Here is a 26,740-nt window from a genome sequence, read left to right as displayed (position 1 = left end):
GGGAGGGTTGGGAGAGGGGGGAGGTAGAACTGGAACCGAGAGTCATCTTGGGTTTGTGTTTTTGTTTTCATGCTGAGAAGGTCACGAGCATAGCTCTAATAATATTTTTTACTTATTTCATAATTATTAAAAATTAGGACCATACCCAGTTTTCTTAGTGCCTCTTATTTAGTATCCCAAATTTTCGACTCGGCGTGGAGCTTCGTGTGAAAATAAGTTGGGAAATAAAAAGTGGCGGTAAGGTAGATATCTGGTCACGTGACCCACTCGTCTCATGCCCTTAAACTCTTAGAGAACAAATTATTTATCATATTGTTATGCAAATGAAAAGAGTGAAAAGCAATCAATTGCAATGAAGTACAATACGGAAATTCTAACGTTTTGTTGAAAAAATCGTGATTATTTGTAAAATTAGGTAAAAGGATCGGAATTTTAAAAAAATGCTAGTTTTTACATAATGTTCTATGATTTGTAACAATTTATGATTAAACAATTGATAACTTTTTTAAAAACTTGTTAAAATATAGAATTAAATTATATAAATCTTCCAAACTGTCTTGAACCTTACCCTGATAAGCGGACATTCTCGCATTTTATTATAAAATATTATTTCCATGAGGGTCAAGCATATAATGTAAGCAGTCAGTCATTTGGAACGCTTGCTATTGCAAATATACTCCCTGCTCTCCTAAGAAATTGCGGGCGTCAGTAGTTCTAGGAAGGACGAAAATGGGGGACTGAAAGCGAGAGTTGGGTGTATCTGAAATACAATTTACTATAAAAAATAATAAAATTTCTCACATAATTTAGAGACAACTCTTTATTGTTTCCTGTAATGTGAGTATTCTACATGGTGGTAAAACCTTATTTTAAAGGTATGTTACATCACTACAAACGTACAATTATAATGTATGCTAATTAAACAAATTTCAGAATATTTTCTATCACAGGCAACAACGTTTATACAGTTTCCTGAAACAAATCGAAGGGTATTAAAAATACATCTGCATTTTCATCGTATATATTAATTAACTATAAAAAAATATAATTCAGTGTAGGATTTAGAAAAACTTAGCGGTTCCTTTTTTCAGTATTATTGTACATCATTCATATACATGTACATATAGACACGATTACAAGTTTCATAGTGAAATATCAATTTCATCAAGTGGATTTAATTGCAGCTACATTATAATCAATTCGTGAAAAAAAAATTTTCTAATTTTTAAACTTGTTCGTCAAAACTACATTGCAAAACCTTGAAATCACTAAAATCTATATATCTACATATTTTAGAATAATTTTAAATATCGAACTCTTACCAAAGCCAGTCTAAATTTTGTTAAGTTTCAAGGAATCACAAATCAGTTTCTGAACAAGATTCACATATAATTATAATTTAAACATTAAAAGTTAAAGTACTTATTGCAGTCTGATATTTTTATGTACATTAGTCAGCACTGTTAACTTCATATAAATCTTTTTGGGTTTAAAGTTTAAGCATGAAAGAAATTTTTTGGGAAATCGTTCATAACTTTTTGGATTGCTTCTAAATTATTTAAAAGCTTAAAAATGAAGGTTAAAAGCACATTTCTCAAATTCATTTACGTGTATCAAAAGTAAAAAAAGCCTTGCTTAATTTCTAACTTTTACTCTTTATAAAAACATCAATTAAATAAATTTTACAACTTTAAACAACTAAATTTGATTCTAAAAAACAGTGTATAATGTCTCTCGTGAACGTATAAATGTTCATACTTCCCATAGCAAAAACATTTATATCATCAGTAAAAAAAATTATTTAAAAAAATGTCTGAGTCACTCAACGTGTTTAAAATTTGAGTAATTAAATAAACTACTACATAGCACTTTTGTGATAAACAATAAATATGATAGCAATAGCAATCTTTAAAGTCTTGTAAGAGAGCTGGCAATTTTATCTTCTGTATAATAATTGATCTCCGATTTAGAGGGCCTTATTAAACCCTTTTCAAATTTCAGTACTTTTTAAAATAATCGTGTTAAAATTTTAAATATGGCGTTAATACTGTTACATACGCCTTAACTCCGAAACTTAAAGCCTGATTAACTCTAGCTGCTATATTATTTTATATGTACAAATCATCGTAATTTATACAATACAATGTTTCAGGTCATTGTTTTTCAAAACTCGATGTACGGGGTAAAACGAATTCGATACTTCTATAGTGCCCTAGTAGAAAGAAAAAAAAACGTTTCCTAACGTTAACTTGCATTCGTGCACTTATTTTCCCCAGCCTTCGTGTAATTTGCTTCAATAAATCACTTAAAAGTGAATTAACAATTGCAAATATAGTGTTCTAAAATATTCGAGAATTTAGAGATCTGGTATGTTACAAAGTTTAAGAACAATTGTTTAGACTTCTGCAATCAGTGTAAAATTTTAATTATTAATTTTTTTAATTTTAAAACGTTAAAAATGTTTATTTTTCCAAATATAACAATTTTGTAATATCAAACGCTTTTAGGTTGATATTTTTAAAGTTCATCGGATTCAATACAGAAATGTTCAATTTTGAAAACTTCAGGTGTTAAATATTTTAATACTAAGTTTGATTACAACAAAATTAAATTTTAAATGGAAACCTGTTTCCTTTCTAAGCCTTCTACTTTAATCAACTTTAATATTACAATTACACACGTTAATTATTGAAAGCTTCCAATTTAAAATTCTTTAATTTTTAATTTATTGATTTTGGATTGGTATAGTTTTGAATCGTTGCATTTTGTAAGTTGTACATTTGAAGTTGTTCAATTTCATGTACTTGCAGAATTGGAACTTCAAAATTGTTTTAACGTTTATTTGAAATCCCTTGTAGAAAATTAACATTGAATAGCCCAATAAAAAATTAAGTTCTACTGTGTGAGATTTCAAATTGATGTATACAAAAATTGAACTCTTTCAAGTAGAAAATGTTTAAAAAATAAATAAATCATTCAAAATTGAACACTTGCTCATTAAAAACTAAGCTATTCCAAAACGAAATCTAAAAATTAAACAATTGTAACGTGAAAGTGGTTAAAGGGGAACAAGTTCTCTTCTGAGCATTTCTTTAAAAGCATTTTAAATTCATCAATTTCAATTGAAAATAATTTTAAAAGAGTTTGATGTTAACAATTCCTACATTTACAATTATTGTAAACCTTTTTGTACTTGGCAATATTTCCAATTTTATGAATTCCATTGGTACAATCCAGACAATAATTAAAATTCTTCACACGAATTTTGACCAAAGTTGTTTACAAGTTAATATTTTTTAGAACTCCTGGCAAATATTTACCCTTAGCCTATTTACAAGAATCCTTACACGAGCCTGGGTTATTTAAATATTTTATTCTCTACTCTAAATTCATTTAGGAAGCACACACTCCTTACTAATATTATCATCAAAACTTTTCAAGCTAGACTCAGTCTCGTTGCACTTTTTTCAAGAACTTAGCCCAGAATGATAGGTATCAATTTATCAAGACTTCATTCTCTTTCTGACAAATATCAAATTATTCTCAAAAATCAAAATCCTGGATGGAATGCTTTCACTGGAAGCTTACTACTGTATCTTAGCTTTAATAATACAATCTCGTATCTGGAATCGTCGCTGGGAATGTATTAATTTAGGATTCAGGAACCCACGCAGATATTTCTTCCTCCTGAAATCACTACTAAAAAAACTCAAATTTTAGACTTCAGCTGAGAAAGAGACCTTGAGATTCAATAAATGTCATTTATCAATTCATCATTTCGATATCTCCATGTTAAAGAAGCCTCCTTTTAACGTGGAGGTATCGATTTATAAATTTATCATTTACAAAAGAGATTCGATGTAATACTGACCGTAAAAAGATCTCTGTTGATTATTTACAATTTCCATGGCAAAAACTCTTCGCAGGAGTACAGACTTGAAAAGAAAAGAAATTCTCTAATTCTAAATAAAATTAGGGGCAAGTCTTTCTACAAAGCGGTGCTTTCTATCGGAGAAGTACACCGATTGGATGAATGACACTTCTCAGAGTGGCATATATCAGAAATTTCGTTGACATCTATCAACTTATCTAAATCAAGCTCAGAGAAAAAATCACTCTTCATTGTACCCACTGCACTATCCAATTCAAAACTATCTTTTCTCTGTAACTCGACCGAGACAGATGAATTTTTCAACCTAATTTCTACAGCCTTAAGTCTACTTTCGAGAATATTCTTCAAGTCCCGTTCCTCCGGACTCGAAAAACTATTATGGGATTCCATTTTTGTTGGGAAATTTTGGCAAGATTTTGAACTCTTCGACGCTGCATTTTTGTTACCTTCGTAGAAGATTTCCTCCTTCTGATTTCGCTTAACTTCCGAATTGTCTTTCGAATTCGAATCATCCCTTGAGAAGGCATTTCTCGTCGTTTCCTTCGTCGGGGATATTTTGGTTCTCCTCAAGTAACACCCAGTCGGTTTCGAATTAATAGACTCATCCGCAGAACTTTTTTTAGAATCATTTTCCTTCAAGTTTGAATTATTTCGACGACAGGCTTTGTTTTCTTTCTCGGTTTTATTCTCCTTTTCAGATGGGGTTTTCGATTTGCTGATCTGTCTCAGATAGGTGCCGACAATATTGCTAGCATTTGGAGTCTTAAATTTTATTTTATCCTGCGACTGTGATGTCAGAGGACTGTTAATTTTATACTTATTTTCAATTCCGATTTGTTTAGAGAGGCTCAAATCAGTTCCAGGGTCTATATTACCCACGTACTTCATTTTTTCGAGAGCTGGCTTGACATCGTCATGCTCGTTCTCTAGTGAATTTTCTTTGGTAGCCTCTGCTGGATGTTTATTATTGCCCTTCGACCTGTTGTGCTGTCTCAAATATCGTCCACTGAATCCACTAACATCTGGAGAGACAAGAACAGATTCTTTCTTCTCCGCTGAAAACTTTCTGCCTCTTCTTCCGGAATTTCCTGCAGTCTCCTGACTATTTTGCCGCGAATACTTTTCCCTTGTGATGGTTTCTGCTCCTTCTGCTGTGGATCGTTCTGGAGACATTTCTCTCTCTAAAGTACTATCATTACAAACACCTCGTTTCCTTTCCTGGTGAACTTGACCTTCGGTGATTGGTTTTAACTGAGGAGCTAAAGTTTCTGGAGTTGTAGACTCACTGCTACTAGGACTTGGTCCTGTGTAATGTCTGATATCAAATTCAAGATCGGAAGGTAGAGTGGCCCCAACTGACAAGTGCATTGCCAACCCTTCCAACCAGACTTCCATGATTTCGAAAGGTGGCCTCTTATCCGGATTTAAATCGCAACACAGGAATGCTATGGTGTAAAAAGTTTCCGGACAGTTGGAACAGAATTTCTCCTTGAAGACGTGCTTGTTGAGACCAAAGTCCGAAGACCTGGGAAGATAGTCAGGATCAGCCTGAACGCGTCCAATAATTTCGCAAACGACAATCCCGAAGCTGAATATGTCGACCTTCTCATCGTACTTGTTCCCCTTCATCATCTCAGGAGCCATCCAATAAGGATTCCCCACGACAGTGTATCGTTTCTTGCGTTCCTTTTTGGAAGCTCGAACCTCGCCGTCGGAATGTCTGCTGTACTTTCTTTTGTCGAGGGCACTTCCATTTTGCATTATTCTCGCGAGACCGAAATCAGCAACAACCACGGTTTTGTCTTCACGCACGAGACAATTGTGGGAATTTAAATCTCGGTGAATGATGTTCATGGAATGTAAGTAAGCCATACCGGCGGCAATGTCTTTTGCGAAGGAGGTTCTTTGTTCCCAGGGCAAGGGTTCATTGCTGTCGTGAAGCAATTCCCGAAGGGTACCACCTGCTATGAATTCGGTGACGAGGTGCAGTTTTTTGTCCTTGTAGAGGACGCCGATGAAGCGGAGGACGTTGTTGTGATGTAGGGATCGAAGGACTGCGACCTAGAAAGAGAATTTTCTTATGACATTTATATTCTGCTTTATCCGAGGGGTTGATAACTCGGCTGATTAACTGCACGCCATTTCTGACTTCAAAACAATTCAGGATAATTTAGGATAATTCGCGTACTTTAGAATATTTCATATACCTTGTTGATTAGTAAGTAGATTTGATAAGAATCAAATCAATCCTTTCTTCGACCTTCAATGTAAATATGAGTAAGAATTTTTTGTAGGTCTTATGGTCTTCATTAAATTAAAATGATAAAAACGAAATTAATGAAAAGTTCGTTTATTAATATTCTGACGTTTCGGCTACCATACGTGCCTTTTTTCAGAGAATCTAAATAAATAATATGTAAATAACGGTTGTTATTTATATATTATTTATATATTAGTTGTTAGCTCAGAAAAATCAATATAGAGAATTTAAATATTAAAAATGCTTTGGGGGGAACACCTTTAGAATTTCCAAAAAATCGATTTTTTTTCTTTCATATTGTGAATGTATAATATGTTAAAAATATACTGTAAAAAGGAAAAAAGAAAATATGAAACATTTATGCAGATATTGTCAAAAATGTCAGAGTCCGCATACCGTCCCTAATCAGGTAGTCGGAGCGCTTGGGTCGGAGCAATATTTCTTACACAATAGGTGTGTATATTTTTTTGTCCCATAAATTCTGGGAAGGCTGATTAGTACGTTACTACGTTTATTACGTGAACCCGGAATCGCCAATTGATCGTCAAGTCACTGAAACTAATAGTTATACCGTAACGAATCTTTAAACGTGATTATCGCGAAATTGTCTTTTCAAAAACTGCTCGTGCTGTAACTTAAAAAGTTATTGACCGATTAGGCTGAAATTTGCAGGGTTTTCTCTTTATGGAACTATCGGAAGGATACACCTAAAAGTTTAAAGATATCGGGTTATTAAATAATTTTTTTGGGGTCGAAAATTTGAACCTTCAATTAAACAGCCGATATAAATTTTAATTTTCAACTTTTTTATTATTTTATAGTTTTATCCTTCCTTTTAACACATAAGTAAACGAACAAAAAAACCTTTTTTATATCAGATAAATGGAAAAATTTTGACAGCTGCAGCAGTTTTCTATGCCTCGGAGCAGACGCTTGAAGAAATATTCTGCAGGGCCGCCATTTTGTAAAAAAATCACATGTTTTTTACACTTTAACAATGTAAGAAAAAGATATTAAAATTAATAAATGATCTAGTTATTTTATCAACTTAACAAAAATTCATTAAAATTGATTGATTTTACCCTTTTTAAAGGTATCTCCCCCCTTAAAAGGATCTCAAATGTCGAAATCCCGGATAAGGTCGCTGAAACCTTATCGAGGCGTCCTAACGGTAGGATGCCAACGCACGCGACACGACTTGACGGTACTTAACCAAAAATTAAAACAATAAAAAACTAACCCAGAAGTTAGCGCTAGAAAGTCTTGCTCGCGTAATTGAGCAAGATGAGGCTAGAAGTTGACCAAAACTAAAAGGTGCTCACTCGCTTCTTCAAATCATAAAAGTTTTATCTCGGGCGAGCAAAGCATGAAGGTTGTCACTTCTCGCGTTTAGATTATAAGCGAGAAGTAGCACCTTCATGCTTTGCTCGCCCGAGATAGCACTTTAATGTTTTAATGGAGCGAACGAGCATCTTCTAGTTTTGGCCAACTTCTAGCTTCATCTTGTTCGATTCCGCGATCTAAAACTTTCTAGTGCTTACTTCTTGGTTAGCTTTTTATTGTTTATATTTTTGGCTAAGTATCATCTAGTCGATCGCGTGCGTTGGCATCCTATCGTTAGGACGCCTCGTTATCACTGGGTAACAAGTTTGGTATTCCTTTCGATGTTAATAAGTTACCCATTAATAATATGGTTGCTAGTAGAGAAAATTAAAAAAAAATGTAGTCAGTTAAAATTTAATTTTTGAAAATGCTGACAAAGGCAACATAACGGTACCAGCTAATAGAAATAATTATAATAAAACTGTGGAAAACACGCTCAACAATGATAATTTGTATAAAAAGATTAAATTAGTCTTGTTCCAACAATAGAAGAAAAATGTAATGATATAGCTATTCGATAGAAGCAAAAAAGATAAATAAAAGAAAAAACGGCACATATATTAGAAACACGTAATAGTATTGTAGTCTCTTACAGAAGTGCACAAACTAAATTTGAAATGGAGATTGTGTCCACTATTGGATCTTCTACTTATAATTTAGCTAAATATATTTCTAATGTTTTAAACCCGGTTTCAGGTAACACAGAATCATTTGTTAAAAATGGCAGGGATTTAAAAGAGACTTTAAATAAAATTAAAGTTCTTTCAACACATTCTATAGTTTCATTGGACATTGTTTCAATGTTTGATAACATTCCATTAGATCTAGCATTACACTGCATTGAAGAAAAAGTAATACAAAATAAAAATTTAACTGAAACAACGAAAAATGAATTTTTAGTCGCTACTAGAACTGTTTTCAATAACATGGTTATCTCTTTTAATGGAAAATATTCTAAACAATGAAATAGTTGTACTATGAGTTCACCACTGTCTCCTATAGTTTCAAATTTGGTTTTAGAAGATGTGGATACAAGAGCTTTAAAAGAATTGAATTTTAAAAACCTATTTTATATATAAAAAGTATGTGGATGGAATTTTAGCTATTATTCCTACTGTTATGCATATGTAATCTAAAAAATTGACGATTTCATAAATACTTTTAACAATATTGAAAATTTCATACAGTTTACATTTAAACTTAAACATAATAATTCAATAAATTACCTGGATTTACAAATTATAAAAACAACTGAAGGTAAGTTAAGTACCGATTGGTTCAAAGAAGCTTCATGCTCAAGTAGATATCTTAATTTTAATTCCCATCATTTACATTGTCAAAAGGTCGGCCTAATAAAAGGCTTTAATCGATAAATGCATTTAATTGAATGATGTTAGATTCAGGAAAGAGAATTTGGATCAAATTACACTAACTTTAGTTCAAATTAATTATCCGCTTCTTTTGATAAATAGTATTATTCGAGAACGAATTTATAAAATCTACAATGGTTCCATTAAGAACTGGGTTGACACGTACAAAACATCGGATTTAAAAGTTACGTTACCGTATGTTCAAGGACTCTCTGAAAGTTTGAGAAGATCGTTAAAAAAATTCAACATAAATGTTTATTTTAGTAATCCGAACACTCTTAAAAAATATTTACTTAAGGGCATGTGATACTTAGAAAATTGTCGATTTTACCAGTTTTAGGTTCCCCGGCTTTTTTTCTAGAAAAATAAATATTTTGTCCAAAAAATTTGTGAAATGATAGCGAACATGCTAACGAACGTCCCCACACACTTTTTCCGTGGGTTAATTCAAAAAAGTTTTAATTTAGCAAAATGTAATTAATTTGCATAGCGCTTAGGAAATAGTATCGATAGCGAACATGCTAACGGACGTCCTCACACACTGTTTTTGTGTTTTTTTATCAAAAAAATTTTGATATTGCTAACAACGTGCGTGTATATTTCGAGGTTATGTGTGTTACAATTCACCCGAGCGTTAGTTCCAAACTACACAATATTTTTGGCCGAAAACTTTGAACTTAAAAATAAACATAGTAACTAATTTCTCGGAAGTAACCTTGTTTGCAGGCAATCAAAAAAGTTTATTTCATAAATAATTTGCAGATTATCGGAAAGGCAGAGATGAAAAACGACCTAACCTCAAAATAATGCATTGCATACAATTTTTATTTAGCACAACACATTTTTTTTTATTATCGCTCAAAAAAGAGTCCGAGGACGTCCGTTATGATATTTTATAGCATCTCCGAATTCAGTTTTTCGAAATTTTCATTTTTGTGGAAAAAAATCCCGGGAAACTGTAAGTATCACATGCCCTTAATCAAAAAGACATTGATAGTACCGAAAATTTGTCTGGAATTATATATCTCATTAAATTTAATTGTTGTGAAAAGCGTATATTGGTGAAACAGGTGGAAGATTAAAAACTAGAGTTTCGAAACATAAAAGATATTGTAGAGTGGGAAATTTCAATACAGGTCTTTCGCAGCATTGTTAGAACTGAAACCATTATTTCGATTTTGATTTTAACATTGAAATTTTTGATTGAAGAAAATACATATAAAAGACGCATGGCAGAATCCATTTTTATAAAAAAATATCACAATATTTCGATTAACTTACAGAGAGAAATTATGAATGTCAACAAAATATATCAAAGTATAATAAAATAAACAAAACCGAGTTAAAATTCCAGTTACTTAAGCGCGCTTTCCTCATTTGCGGTTCCTTTAAATGACTCCCTTATTCTGTATTAATGAATTTACCACCTCAATGTATGTCTTTTGTTCACTTTGTTATATGTTCGTCGTTGTCCAAAAATATCATAAAGATTTTGTTTCTTTCATCAATTAAAATGTAGTTTCTCAAAAAAAAGACTTCAATTTTTATGAGGCTTTGATATACGTTTTTTGTATATTTTAATTTAATTTGGTGAAAAAATTGTTTGTTATTACATGTAAGAAACGATCATTATTTATATATTATTGATTTAGATTCTCTGAAACAGGCAAGCAGTGATAGCCGAAACGTCAGAATATTAATAAACGAACTTTTCAGTAATTTCGTGTTTATTCTTTTGAATTAATGAAGACTGTAAGACAAAAAAATTCTTACTCATATTTCATATACATCAGAATAAATATCATGGTAGTTCAGAATATTTCACGATGCCTCAAGATGTTTCAAGATATTACAAGATACCTCAGGATATCATAATATAATATATATAATAAATATAATAAAATATATATAAAATAATCAAATTAAAAATAAATTTGAATAAAGATATCAGGTAGATTTTTGAAATGATTCAAACGATCCGATGAATTTAATTCAGGGTATTTCAATATATTTTGAAGTACTTCAATATATTTCAATGTACTTTAAGATATTTCAGTATATTTCAGATATCGACGAGGGAGGGGCAAAGTATTGATTTTGCCCCCCTCTGAGATCAAATGATGTAAATTCATCGGATCGTTTGAATCATTTCAAAAATCTACCTGATATCTTTATGAAATAATTGTAGTATTTGTGAAATCATTGAAACATTTTTCTGAATTCTTTGCAAAATATTTTAAATATTTTTGAATTATTAGATCATATTGGCCAATTTATTGCAACCTTTGTAAAATCCTTGGGAAATCATTGAAATCTGTGTGCACTCTTTCAAATCTATCTGAAATTTTATTGAAATCTTTGTAAAATCTTTTAAATCTATCTAAATTCTTTACGAAATATTTGTGAAATTTTAAAATCTCCGGGACATTATTGAAATCTTTGTGCACCCTTGCAAATCTATTGGGAATCTTTGTAAAATATTTAAAATCTTTGTGAAATTTGGAGAAATTTTAGCGAAATGTTAATCATATTTTTTAAATGTTTGATAATATATGTGAAAATACTGTAATTTTTATGAAAAAATTGGGAAATAATTAAAGACTGCAAAATCATTTACATATATCCGAAATCTTGAGTAAATATTTAAAGTCTTTGGGAAATAGGTGAAACTTTTATGCACTCTTAGAAATCTATCGGAAATCTTCGTGACATAATTGAAGTGATTGTGAAATTTTTGGGAAATAATGGAAATATTTGTAAAATCTTTATGAAATATTTCGAAATCTTTGCTAAATATTATAAAATATTTTTTTATTATTTGATAACATTTGTCAATTTATTGCAATCTTTGTGGAATCCTTGGGAAAAATTGAAATCCGTGTGCACTCTTTGAAAGCTATTTTAAATTTTATTGAAATATTTCTAATCTATTTAAATTGTTTGCGAAATATTTGTGAATTTTTTAAATCTCTTGGGAATCACTGAAATCTTTGTGCACCCTTGGAAATTTATCGGAAATCTGTGTGAAATATTAGAAACCTTTGTGAAATCTTGGGGAAATCATTAAAATCTTTGCGCAATATTTATAATATTTTTTAAATATTTGATCATATTTGTGACATTATTGACATTATTGTAATCTTTAGAAAATTATTAAAATCTTTGTGCAAGCTTTGTAATCTATTGGAAATGTTGGTGAAATAATTTAATTCCCCGTGAAACCTTTTAAATATATTTGAATTCTTTGTGAAATATTTGGAAAATCATTTAAATCTTTATGAAATCTTTTAAATCTTTCGAAATATTTTCGAAATATTTAAAATATTGTTGAAGTATTTGATAATATTCGTCAATTTATTACAATCTTTGTGAAATTTATCGGAAATCTTTGTGAAAAATTGGAAACCTTTGTAAAATATTGTGGAAATCACTGAAATCCTTGTGGAATCTGTGCGAAATATTTATGATATTTTAAAATTCAAATCTTTGTACTGTTGGAAATCTATCAGAACTCTTTGTGATATAACTGAATTATTTTTTGAAATATTTTTAATTGTTCTGAAATATTTGCAAAATACTTGTGAAATTTTTTAACCTTTGGTAAATCGATCAAATATTTTTGAAATTTTATTGAAATCTTTGCGAAATATAAAAAATATTTCATAATATTTGAGAAATTTGTAATTTTTTGAAAAAGCAGTCAAGTCTTTGTGAAATCTTATAAATATATCCGATATCTGTTATAAATAATTGACATCTTTGCCAAATATTTCAAATCTTTGTGAAATAATTGAAGTTCTTGTCAAATTTTTTTAATCTATCTGAACTCCTTGTGAAATATTTGGAAAATAAAATAAATCTTTATGAAATCTTTTAAATATATCGGTAATATTTGCGAAACCTTCAAAATTGTTGGGAAATTATTAAAATCTTTGTGCTAAAATATACATGATATCTTTACGACAATTTTCAAATCTTAGTGAAATATTTCTGAAATCTTTGGAAAATCATTCAAATCTTTCTGACATATTTGGCAATCTCGGCAATCAAATTTGGAAATTTCGAAGTATTTGCAAGAAGAACAAATGATTCGTAATTGGCTCTAAAAATTAAAACGTCTCATTTTGAAAATGTGGAAAAAATGCAGTTTTGAAATTGTCCTCAAACACAAAGCCATGAGGTTGACCTAATATTTTGAACGTGCAACAATTTTGCAACCTAAATTTTAGTACATCGTCAGATTTGAAAACAACCAAATAAATTCTGAAGCATTGACAAGCGAAAAGATGTTTTTCAATTTTAAGATGTTATTAACGGTTATGCTTATATAATTGGACTTTAAAGTAAATATTCATTGGCCCGTATTGCTCTTAAACTCTAAATTTCTAAAAAATATCTTTGAAGCTATTTAAAACCCTTTAGATTTCAAAATCAGTTTTTAAACATACTTTTCAGTTCAAATTACACAGTTAGACCTTATATTTATATTTTATTGATTTAATATTCAGTTTTATTTAAATATTTACCTCTTTCAAAAAATTCTTTTGCGCTTCTTCGTCGACTCTATATAACTCCTTGAGCACCATGACTTCGTTTGTATCTCGATGAGTGACTTTATACACTTGGCCAAAAAATCCTTTCCCCAAAAGCTCACCCTTCACTAGATCGCTGGCTCGAAAAATCCTTTGGTTTTTCGGTTCAACTCGAAACGATCTCGTTCGACTTAAATCGCAGGTGTTGTTCGGGGAAGTTCTAAAAGAATAATTACAGTGAAAATTATTATTATTATTATTATTAAAGTATTCTTTTTACACTCTCACTTAATGAAAAAGTATTGGTTTTTTTGTAAAATTTCACTTTGTCGGTTTTTATCAAATATCCACGTTTTGAGACGCCCTGAATCAGAAAAAACTATTTTTATGAGCCTGTAGTTTGTATCATGTAGGCACGATAACTTTCGAAAAATTGATCAAATTGGATTCTGCTTTGGCACACTTTTTTAAGGCCCAAAAAGAAAGAACGAGTTCGTAAACCAGCTATTTTCGACGAGAATTCAAAAAATGAGCGCATTTATGACTTTTTTCTATAAAAAGAAAATTATTAAAGTTAGAGCACGCATAATATGAACAAAAAAGTCAAGAGAAGAAAAACGTTGATTTTTCAGGGAAAAAATTACATTTTAGGACTAAGGACACAAGCTACGGAAAAAATGAGACAAAACTTGTTTATCCAAGAAAGAATTACAAAACTTTAATAATTATTTTTGATATGATGCGCAGTTTGTGTTTTATTCGTAAAAAACAACATTAAAAATTAAAAATTAAAATTTTTGAACAAACGAAACAAGCCATGGAAAAAATAAATTGACAAAAGTTGCTTTTCCAAAAAATATCAAAAACTCATTAAAATTTGTTATGAATAAGTTTTGATAGAAGACGTAGTTTTTGTTTTAATCGTATAAAATAAAATTCAAAATAAAAAAAAGAAATTTTATGAAAAACGACTAAAGGGCCGAACTTAAATTAAAAGACAACAGTTGCTCACGCTCAGAAAGAGCCATAAATTTGTTATTAATCATTTTTTTTAGATAGGACGAGTAGATTTTGTTTCAATGGTAAAAAATAAGATTAAAAAAAATATATATTTGGAAAAACGATACGAGACGAAAAAAATTAAAAGACAAAAGTTATCTAATCAAAAAATATCTACAAGTTTGTTATAAACTCTGGTTATAAAAATATATTTAAAACAAGACAAAAATACACTTTTTGGAAAAACGACAAAAGTTTCAATAAAAAGTTTAATAATAGTTTCTACTTTAATAGAATGCGCATTTTTTAATGATAAAAACAAAGCAATGAAAACACTTTTGTCCTAATACTAATGCATATTATAAATGGTAGACATTTATTGCAATGATATACATTTTTCAGGGTGGCTAAGAATAAAATTTAATGTGAATAAGACACAAATATTAAAGTAAACATTAAAAATAAATTTTTTAGTTTATTTTGCAATGTCTGAATAGACAGCACCAGATCGAGCTACAGAAATAAATATAACATACATTTGATATAATAGAGTTCCGAAGGAGCTTTAACAAACAAGAATTCACACAACCACCAAATGAAAGTTGTCGATGTTTTGACCTTTAATTTTAAAAGGACTTCGCACAAATGTAGGATAAATACAAAGACCGAGCGCGTAGCGCGAGGTGAATGCATCATCGAGCTCGAAGCGCGAAAAAATATATTATTGAGCGCGAGAACCAAAAGTCGCACGCCCTAGACGCGCTCAACTTGCGGGCCGCGAGCGCAATGAGAACGTGTCCGCGCCGCGGGCGGATTTTTTATATTTACTTGTCTTCATTTTATTCTTCAAATCTCAGAGTATATATTATAGTTAAATTGTTATTCTTACCCATCAAGTAATCTCGACATAGAACTACTTCGTTCCTTATGTGCTGGGTCCTTTGTTCGTCTCAACTGTCTGCTTCTGGTCCCACTAATATAACCTTCATCTCTTCTTTTGAACATTCGTTCTTTGCTATCAGGACTCGTTTTAGGACTCGATGTTGTTATCACTGTGGACGGAATATTTGAAAATGTAGGTCTTCGAGAAACTGCATCTGGATCGTGTTCTATCGTTAACTAAACAGAAGGAAAAAAATATTTTTTTATAACCATTATAAACATAGAAAAATTCATAAACCTGAGAACATTTTTAAGAGAAATCTTCTTGTATAAAGTTTGTTTTACAAAGCTATCAATTGTGTTAAAAAATACCTGCAAAACTGAGTCCGAATATCGTATTAGGTTTTCTATACTTTCGATAGGTTGATCTTTTACAGGTGTGCCATTAACTTCCAAGATTCGATCTCCAATGTGTAAAGACACAAGATCACTAGACATATTGAGCCTGAAATTCATTAAAATTTATACCTCAATTTTCAATTACTCAAAAAATAAATAAATAAAACTTTAAAAGTTACAACATCAAGAACATTTCTCAATTATACATTTAAGTTTAAAGTATGTATATGAAGCTGTAATTTTTCTCTTTTATATTAATATCGCAACTCTTTTGCCAATTGTTCTTGTGCAAAGCATGTTTGAATTAGAAGGCATGCAGATTTCTAGGTGCAGTTGCATGTTTAATTCAAAATATTCACACCAGACATGTATTCCTTAAATTCAAATAGAAAAGTGCATCCACTATCAAAAATCTATAAACAAATAAATAAATAAATGTGCACAATCCATTACAATCAGAGGCCGCAACTCTTCTATGGCATATATGGAGCCCATACCCGGTATTTTTCCGAAAATATTAAATACTAAATTCAAATTTTCTGCGAAGTTGCAGCCCCTGACTGAAATAAAGATTCTTCCATAATAACGCTGCATGTAATGATAAAGTTGATGCATTCCAGGACACAGTACATTCTTGCTGGAAAATTAAACGTGCTCTTCATTCTGTATTTTGTTTACAAAGTAGGTGTATGGAATTTAACAAAAGTTATACATGTGCATCAGAAAATGTGATATTGCGTCTAGTGAACGTCTAATTGAATACGAGACGATAAAAGCACATTATGTACTGTTATTGTAAAGTACCTATGATTAGAGACGTGGCAGCAGAGCCTAAATAGAACCTCCATCACAGAGGCCACCAGCTTACAGATCTTTCCACGAACATTTTTCATTAACCTGTATTTTAGTGCAGAGTTATTAAAGGCTGAGCATTAGTATTAACCCTTAAATACCCGACCATGCAATTGCGTTACAACGTTCACCTTTATACAATTTATTAAATCAATTTCAATTTATTTATTGACAAGACTTTATAATTCAGGATATTTAAGGGTTCTTTCTGTCTTTAACATGATATTTCTACTTGGATAAGTTTCTCAACTTATACAGAGTAGCGACACGCTTGTCTTTTTCTCACAAATTTTAATAATCTTTATTTGCACTTATCTAAATTGAAAAATTTCATTGATCAGTCTTCTTATATTGAATTTAAATTAGGGCTTATTATTTACAAGTTAAACGCTTCAATTTTATTTTTATGTAATTTTGATTATTATTAATCATTATTATTAGTCATTATTATTAGCTATTCTAATTTATCATTTTCTTATTGCTGTTCACTACCCAAAACTATAGTAGAAAAAATTGAAGTCATTCATACTCTTAGAAAATTATAAACATAGACAATTAAAATTGTTTCGAATTATAATTTTTTAATCATCAATATAATTTCTTCAAAATTGAAAGAATTGAATTTCGAAAGAAATAACGATCCCCTGAAATTCTCTACAAAATAAAAAACGAAATATAAAATTCCCAAATATAAACAATAAAAAAATTTACTTTTGAAACAATATTTGTTATTTAAAAAGAATTTAAAATGGGATTTACAATGGAAAAGCCTAGTTTTCGAAAAAATGAGGGATGAAAACTACCCATACATTTTTTATTTGACGCCGGAATCCAAGTTTCATGTAAAATTCGTGATAATGACACACTTCATATATTCTAGGAGCAATATGTTTTTTCAAAGATGTTTTGCAATTATTTAACAATTTGCATTTGTTTAAGTTTGTCTCCATTAAATCATGAAAACTTAGTAGTTTTTTAAATAATTACGCAATTGATGAATTATAGGAGTAATAGTTGTTGTTCGAAGCATTATTAAATGTCTAAATAAATTACAATCATTTGCATCTGACTTTCTATTAAAAAAGTATAGAAAAATTATATTTATTAAATCTCTTTACCCCATGTCATTCATTTTAGCTCAATTGTTTCAACACTTATTATTTGATTAAACATATTTTTTATTATATTGTGCCATTCAAACATTTAATGCCACATTAATCCCACCAGAAAAGGGAACTCTTAATAATATAATGAAACAAATTGCTCAAGCAAATAATAATTGTTTGAACAATTAAAGTACAATTTCTGAAAGAAAAAATACCTTAATAATGATCGACAAAATCTAAGAAAATTGAAAAAACTAGAATTTTTGCACCTTTTTCATGAAAAGTCAGAAGTGAGCAATTAATAATGATTTAATTAAAAATAATGTAATAATGTCCTCAAGAAAAATATTATTCCTAACACCCATTAAGTATGTAATTCGGCCAATAATGTCCTAAATTGTCATGATTTACAATGACAAAATTTAGGTAAATACAAATTATTTTAACAATTATAAAATTTTTTCAATAAAAAACATTCCTTTCAACATTCATTGATTGTGTAATTAATTCCAGAAAATAAACACTTTTCATGGTTGTGTAGTAAGCCAAGAACTGAAGAAAATATAAATTGTTTAAACAATTGAAAAACCACGTAATAGACACAGTTTGCAATTTACGAAAAGCCAGATATTCGTAGTTTGTTTCTCATTTTTCCAAAAAGTGAGCTTATCCCATCTAAAATCCCATGCTGTCAGGACTTTTCAAGTGTCGGAAATGTTATATTTAGATATTTTTCAGTAGTCCAATTGTGACAATGATTTCAGTATTCTGATTTAAAAATTGATCAGTTTAAAAAATAGAACCGTTAAATTTTTTATTATTTCATTTTCAACATTCTTGTAATAATTCCAATGTTAAGGATTACAATTATATAAAATTCTTTAATATTCTCTCATTTCGATACCCTTTCCATTAAACTTATTCAAAATAAAAGGTATCCCATTTGTAATTGCAAATTTATTAATACTTTAATTTCCAATTGCTGAATTTAAAAAATGTTCCTCAATTTTTTCCTTTCATTTTTCATGCACGTTTGTAAAAGCTTCTTAATTTTAATGCTTCGAAATCAAAGGGGTTCGACTTTAAATCCTTTAATTTATAATTTATATTTAAATACTTCCAATTTCCAATTCTTTATCTTTGAAAGTTTGAATGCTGTACTTTTAATTACCTAACAAAAATGTTTCCAACCCGTGAATTATTTTATTATTATTATTATTATTATTATTATCATATTTTTCATTTAATTTCAGTCGCCATTCATTTATATTCCTCTCACATTTCATCATTTTACTCTAAGACCCAAAAGTTGATTTCAAGATGAAAAATCTCTTAAAATAAGCCCTGTGTCAAATTTATTAGTGCTCATAAGCGTTAATAATTATTAAACCCGCATAAAATTATCTCTGTCCTTCACTGTTGAATTAAGCATTATTCCAATCCTTAATTATTCTGCGCTGTATTGATAAAGACTCATTATCGTTTTAATGGTCGAGATTTATCGCTCAACGGAGCAATATCACTTGAGTGAGTTTATACTTTTGTTAGTCTAATTACCAATATTACATAACAAGTTGTACTCACTCGGAGATACGAAGCAGAGCACCTCCACAACTTCGAGGACTAGGTGTTGTGTCCAATGTTAGTCTTATGCCTCTTTGTTTTTCGGAATCACTCGTATTTGGAGGGATTTCTACCAGTCGAATACTGTGAGGCTTCCTTGCAAAAGGATGATTGGCAGTTCGATTCAAAGGTTGCATTTGTCGTTTGTAGCAAACTCCACAGTAAAGTTTCGATCTTTCGACGAGTGCATAACTCTCGCCATCGCCTATGAAAGCACCGCAGGAAGCGCAGGCAAAACATTCTGGATGAAATTTGTGATCACCTGCCAACATGACAGGCCCAGTGATGACCTGACCACAACCTTGGCAGGCTTCTCCATAAGCTGCCCAGTAGTCATCTTTGCAGAAGAGCAAACCATCTTTTTCGAAATACCAGGACGATAATCCTGCATCGCATGCTGAGCACCTGTAATTTTTTTTAACTTCTAATAAATTACATTCTCATTTTTTTAGACAATTTATGACAGCAATCTTTTCTAATACTTGCATTCTAGGCCAATACATCCAGTAGTTTTTACCGATTTAATCAGATAGAGTGCGATTGGGAGAAAGATGGCTACAGCGCGTCGGGGAAATTTTTTTGAAACACGTTCCAAAAATCGTTGTTGCGTCGATTGATACCTACCATTGCATTTTAGAGCAACATTTCGAACAGTAAAACTACAAAAAATTCAACAACAAAAAAACCTTCGATCTTCATTAGGTTCTATCTTCCAGTATTATAAAAAAACATAATAAGCTAGCTCCGATAGACCCTTGTTTTCCAATTGGTCATCGGGGTGTCCTAAAAACCCCCATGTATTTTTTTGATCACGCAACCCCCAAAAATTGTTCCATTTAATGAACAAATAAATGCTTATAACTGTTAAGTAATGTTAATTTTCTTAAAAATAATAAGTGTTTTGCAGAAATTACAAAACTGTTGGTATGAGGGGCCAACAAAACAAAATTTCACTTGATGAAGTTGCGCCTCTTAAAAATTTTACACGCAATTCTCTCTCTAAATATTTTCGTAGTCAGATGGCTTGGTATGATAAAGATAAGTAAACAATATATTTTTTAATTTAACTCCTATGAAAGGTAGTTTACCACGATTGAGGTGGTATTGTTGGGTCAAGTTTTTTTTCCGTAGCATTTGATTCCATGAGTTGTGTTTCCTCCCAAAGACAGCAGCGAGGGAACAGCGTATTGTCAATTTCAAAAGACAAATGAAAATGCTCATTTACAAAAATAGATTAACCTTTTGTTTATATTTCAACTGGCTAGTCGAGATTCTACTAATTTACTTCAATTACAATTTGATTTAATCTAATTCAAAGATAATCCGATTTTCAACCCACGAGTCACCGCGAGACCACAATCGTCATCAGACTCGTGACTTCCCACAACAACACCAGAAGACGTTTGAGTCGAGAAAATAACGACTGTTTAAATTAAATTCTTAACATTATCAACTTTGTGCACATTTTATGACGATCTGTTGATGACAGTGAATACAAAAAAACTGTAAAGTAATCATTTTTTTATTTTTTAAACTGTATTATAAAAAATTAATGAATGAAATAATAAAATTTTATTACAGCAAATAAGAAAGAGTATTTACTTTATCTATTTAATAAATGATACAATTAATAAAAGTAGCTAAAATAAATAAGAACCAGCGATGTTCCGAAATTTTTTCCAAAATCTATTCAGAACAGAAAAGATTATTATTTTTTTTATTTGTCACATTATTATAAACATTTAACAGAGTGTCCAGCGATTCTGAAGAACGAAATTCAAGGACTTTTCCAGGTTTTCTAGGTCAAGAAGTTAAGTTGTTCCAGCTATCATTTTTTACATCAAATAATGAAATAACCGTTTGTTATAGATGTAAAAAATGAGCCATTTCATTTTTTATTGGCCAAACATTTTTTTGAAAAAACAGAATCATAAATAAACAAATTCTTAATTTATTGAGAACATAAATCAGCCCTGAAATCTTTGTGAAATCATTTAAATCATTGAAATCTTTGTGAATTTTTTGAAATTTTTGTGAACTCTGAAATATTTGTGAAAGTTTTCTTCAACCTTTATTTTGTGAAATCTTTCAGTTTGTTCGAAATAATTAAAATCTTTTGAAATCTTCGTAAATTTGTTAAAACCTTTTGAAGTGGTAAAACCGTTTTTAAATATTTGTGAAATCTTTAGTATTCGATTGAAATCATTTAAATATTTGAAGTCATTCAAAATATTTGAAATGTTTGAAATGTCTGGAACTTATTGCATTCATTTGAAATCATAAAATTTTTTTTAATCTGTCTCAAATTTTTTTATCTGGAGTACACGCCTTTTTCAAATCTTTGAAATCCCTGCAATCTTTATGAAATGTTTGAAATCTTTGTGAAATCTGAAATCTTTGTCAAATATTTTGAAATCTTCTAAAATGTTTTGAAACCTTTTGAAATCATTTCAAATCATTGAAATGTTTTTAAATCTTTGAAATTTGATATACTACTCATTTTTATTCTTTTCAATCCCCCCTCTAAGGTACCCTCCTACAAGTTTTTAAAATTTTTTCTTTATATAATATCGGAATTGTTTTCAGAGATCTGGTCTCTGGTTAGTGCGATAAAGCCACTTTTTTCGTTCGTAACGAATAGTTTATACATGTTTGATATTTTATGCATAGAATAAAAAATTTGTTAACTAATCCCATCCCTAAAATTTTTTCATAAATACTGAATTTCGAAAGAATTACAGATGCATACAAACCACCTAAACGATCTTTCGAATGGAAAACGTCAAAATTCCAGGATAATAACTTGTTACCTATCGGGGATACTTCATTGTATTTTTCGTAGAATCACTGGAAATTGGATCTACTTTAATTAATATTCTGATGGGGCTTGTAGTAATTGACATAAAGACCACAATAAACCGTTTTAGCAACAAAAAAACGCGCTCTACCTAGTTAAAATGGTGAAAAGGCCTTTATTCATAGTAGACGCCTAGACCGCAAGAATTGAATATATTGATCAAATTATTATTTTAATTCGCAATCATCAATAATGATGTATTTATTATTTTCATTGAAACAATGAGTGCCAAATTGATTGGAAACCTTAAATTATGTTTCTCTTTAATTTATTAAAAGAGTATGACTGATTAGTGTAATATCGTTACCGAAAACAGTCAATATGCCATTCTTGGTTGAGAGCTTGAACAAATTCGTCATCGTCAATCGCATTTAGACAACCAGCACAAGTCAAAATTCCTCCTTCTCCACCACCAGGATCTGTAAAATAAGAGAATTTTCTTATAAATCAGAAATATTTAGAAAAATTGCCCAGGAAACGCGGAATAACTAGATTATCCACTATTTACTCTTCAATTATTTATTAACAGATAATATAGTTGTACAAAATGACAGTTAAGATCTACACCGAAAAAATTTACACGTAGTTATGAATTGAATATTGCAAACTTCAATAAACCCTACATACTAAAATTCTGCACAGGTAAACTCTACGCAACATGATTCTATAGATAATACTTTTTAAATTCTAACAAATTAAAACAAATTTATTAATGTATTTTAATTTTGAAAAATCTATACAAAAAAATGCTATACTTGAAAAGTGTAGAGTTTTGCAGTGTATTGCATTTTACACAAAAATACAACAAAAAAATCAAAAAGCATTGTTGTGCGTAGAGTTTTGCCATTCAGAATTTATTCGTGTACAGTTTTTAAAATCAAAATAATCAACAATGATTTCATTGGCTTATGCAGAGTAATCCCGTGCAGAATTTATTTAAATTCGCAAAATTTATTTCATAACCTTGTATAGAGTTGTTAGTGCATTTTTATAATGTAGTCTGATAAAACTAAATTAAAAAAATAAAATAATAAAACCAAATTGGAATCGCTTTTAAAAATGTTATAAAACATACATTTTTAAACTTGAAGAAGAAAATTTTATATCCCATTTTAAATATTTAAGAGGGTCGATAAAAAATACTTTAACGTAATGATCTTGCAACATTTATGTGCAAAAAATGTTTCAAATTTTGTTTATTGAAAAATCTTAGCAATTTAGGATTGAAGTAAATTATATTGAAAGTCAGGACTAAAAAAAGATTTCTGAAAGATTTCAAATTTTTTTAATTTCAAAATTTATTTGTTTTGTAGAAGATATATTTAATGATAAAAGCCTTAGCAAATATAAAGGTTGTAACAACAAAAATCTATTTTTCTTTAATCTTTGTTTAAACTGTAAGTATATGCTGATGTACTTGGTTCGATGACATATAGTTTACATATTTACATAGTTTATATAGTTGACATTAAAGTAAACACAAAATCCTTGGGCAGAAATATCTTTTCATACCGTGAACATAATTTTCGACAAAAGTATTTTTTTATCTAACGTTATAACTGCCAAGGCTTCAATTTGTAAATTTCCCGATCAATGACATTTTTTCAAGGGGATAACTGTTGAAGACATTCAAGATTTTGCTCATTTATAAAATTCAAGGACATATTTTGATTTGTAAAATTAATTTTCCATCCCTAAAAATTTTAATTTAATATTTAATATCATAACTCATGGTAACAGCTCCAAAGTTTAACTTATGTAACTATGTAATGATATAAAACCGATATAAAATTTTTATATTTTTTTGTTTCCGAAAGTAAAACCTTCAATTTATTATTTGAATATACGCCTACTTTATAACTACATATTTGTATGAGAAAAGATGCGGTGAAACAAAAATCCGGCAAACAAGTTTCATGCCACTTATTAAATCTACTTTTAAAAATAACGTCGAGAAACTGGAAATTCCCATATAAGATGACAAGAAAATGTTTGGACATACAAAAAAATTGCAATCCATTTATAAAAAAAAATGATTTTAAAAGTGTATGTTTTTGGAAAAAATAATGTTATCACCGAAATTGTGTTTTGTTCGTATGAAAATTAATGATATTTTTCTACATTTCAAAATGTATAAGAAAAATAGCATCAGGTAATGTATCATTACACTTGTAAAATGGGCGAAAACTTGAATAGAACCGCCGCTTTTTTGTGTTCTTTCACATTAATTATCGTAAACTAAAGTTATTGTACTAGACATATCTCTTCTAATAAAAGAATAATCATTTAAGATCTTATGCAGAAAAATATTAATCACATTTAACTTGATAAATATCAAATTTTAGGAAATTTTAACTTAAAATTTATTAGTAATGCGATTTGAAAACCAAAAAATAATGCAATAATTAAATAATCATTTATATGATTTTTATTTAGTTAAATATTCACTTTATAACAAGAATAAGATGTACCGGGTGTCCAAAAAGTCTAGAAACACCTAAATAACTGTACAAATAAATTATTATTTAAATGGGTCAAGGTCATTCTTGGAGTGGCCTTTAGCGGGAAATCGAGTCGTGACCTTAATAAAAAACCATAAGTGCTTGAATGACCTTCATCACACCTACAAAGTCACATCTGATCTATGACTTGAGTACATATTTAAACGTAAAATTTCACACTCTTTCGATTGCCGATGTCAAAAATAGGGGTTCCCATTTAAAGCACAAGTTTGATCTTAAATTGACTTTCAAGGTCAAGTTCAAGGTCAAACTTAAGGTAACGATTGGATTTCTCGTTCAGAGTTACTCTCAGAATGGCCTTGACCCATTTAAATAATTTGTTATCTAGACAGTTATTTACGTGTTTCCAGTCTTTTTGGACAGAGAGTATATTACAATAATATTGAACATGCTCCAACTATAAAAATTAAATAATTACATAAGATAAATATTCTGAAAAAAGTGTGCAACTAACAACAATTATTGTTATATCATAATAAAAGAATTTATTTATAATATCTAAAAGCCAAAAAAAGTTAATAATAATCATCCGTACATCAATTAAATAATTCAAACAAATTTATGTAAGTTAAGATCACAAACAGTTTTATAATATTTATGTAAGATATAGATACTCTAGAAATGGTGTAAAAAATGCTGAATTGTTATGTTTCAAGTTTTAATAAGAAAATTAGAAGTAAAAGTATCATACAATTTTATTCAAATCTTTTATATTATTCGTAAACTTGAATACCCTCTAAATTGTAAAGAAAGACGTTTTTTTTGTCTCATATAAATTTGCAATTCCAATTAATAAAGAGATATTATTTCCTTCCACAAATTCAAATCTGTTAATAAACTAGAATTCTCTAAAATTTGTGTAGAAATGGTTGATGTAGATTATTGGCTTTAGGGTCAGGTTTATTGAAACTAATTCAGTTCTTTCAATCGTTTCGGCAAACAATGATGGCCCTGATCAGTGAGTTTTATTAAAACTGTGAAAAGTACGTAATATCTTGTAGGTACTCAGTTTTACAATTGGAAGTACTTTTTTTTTATTAATATCTTAGTTGCGAAATAATAAAATAAAAATTTCTTTTTTATTTAATGAAAAAATTGAAATCGGAAAAAGTTCTTGACAAATTAGTTTTTCAGTGTCGTATATGTAATTAAATTAAATTTTTATTATTTCATTTCTTTTTGTTATTTTTCTAATAATCTGTTTGTAAAAAAAATATGATTGAACCCAATTGTTTGTGACAGATAAATAATGTAAGTAATGCCTTTTTTGATTATTCTGAGGAACTGTGTCTATGGAAATCAATTCTTCTACGCTTGAAATTGCTACAGTAGTATCAATAATAAATTGCAAGAAACATTGCATTTAAAAATTATTAGTTCAAATAATTTTTTCCTTGATTTCTCGTATACACATTTTTCTTTGAAAAAGTTTTATATTTCCGAAACTCATTCATTTGCCTACTATACAACAATTTACATGTGTATAAGGTTTCTAACCATTTATTATGGATAATACTGTAGAAATTTCAAGTGCAGAAGAATTGATTTTCATAGACACAATTCCCCACTATAACCAAAAAAGGCATTACTTATATTATTTCTCTGCCACAAACAATTGGGTTGAATAATATTTTTCGTACAAACAGATCATTTGAAAAATAACAAAAAGAAATGAAATAATAAAAATTTAATTTAATTACATATAAGTCACTGAAAAAATAATTTGCAAATAACTTTTTTCGATTTCAATTTTTTCATTAAATAAAAAATTGGTGACAAAAATTTTTCGAGTATATTGGTATTGTTTTCTCATCAATTGTACTTCGTTAAAAAAAATTGTGTTTAAGAATACCGCAAGATTTAGCAATAGTTTTTAATAAAATGAAACAAAATTTGAATTTAAAATTAAGGAATTTTTATTTTATTATTTCACAACTAAGATATTAATAAAAAAATAATGCTACCAATTGTGGGTCCGGATGCAATAAGGGCACATAAAATTTTTTCGTGCGAAAACGAAGTCCCCTGGAGGCTTTAGAAAAAATTTTCGAATTTTAATTTTC

At 29.4% G+C, this 26,740-nt stretch overlaps 1 protein-coding gene across 2 annotated transcripts in view; it reads right to left on the bottom strand.

Moving 5' to 3' along the window:
* Positions 1 to 802: 802 nt before the first annotated feature.
* The window catches only part of LOC117168879 (LIM domain kinase 1), a 28,811-nt gene continuing 2,873 nt past the window's right edge, over positions 803 to 26,740 (bottom strand). The window contains exons 2-8 of one of the 2 annotated variants that reach the window (XM_033354772.1): positions 22,463 to 22,574; positions 19,260 to 19,703; positions 16,522 to 16,614; positions 15,691 to 15,823; positions 15,326 to 15,555; positions 13,432 to 13,657; positions 803 to 5,953 (exon numbers count right to left, since the gene is read on the bottom strand). In XM_033354772.1, the coding sequence (XP_033210663.1) occupies positions 3,989 to 5,953; positions 13,432 to 13,657; positions 15,326 to 15,555; positions 15,691 to 15,823; positions 16,522 to 16,614; positions 19,260 to 19,703; positions 22,463 to 22,574 (3,203 nt within the window). In that variant the 3' untranslated portion in view covers positions 803 to 3,988. The remainder of the gene's footprint in view (positions 5,954 to 13,431; positions 13,658 to 15,325; positions 15,556 to 15,690; positions 15,824 to 16,521; positions 16,615 to 19,259; positions 19,704 to 22,462; positions 22,575 to 26,740) is intronic. The other variant, XM_033354773.1, reaches the window with a different exon arrangement.

The sequence above is a fragment of the Belonocnema kinseyi genome, chromosome 3 (genome assembly GCF_010883055.1).
Source record: "Belonocnema kinseyi isolate 2016_QV_RU_SX_M_011 chromosome 3, B_treatae_v1, whole genome shotgun sequence".
In the NCBI taxonomy this organism is placed as follows: Eukaryota; Metazoa; Arthropoda; class Insecta; order Hymenoptera; family Cynipidae; genus Belonocnema; species Belonocnema kinseyi.
This window is presented reverse-complemented; position numbering and strand designations above follow the sequence as displayed.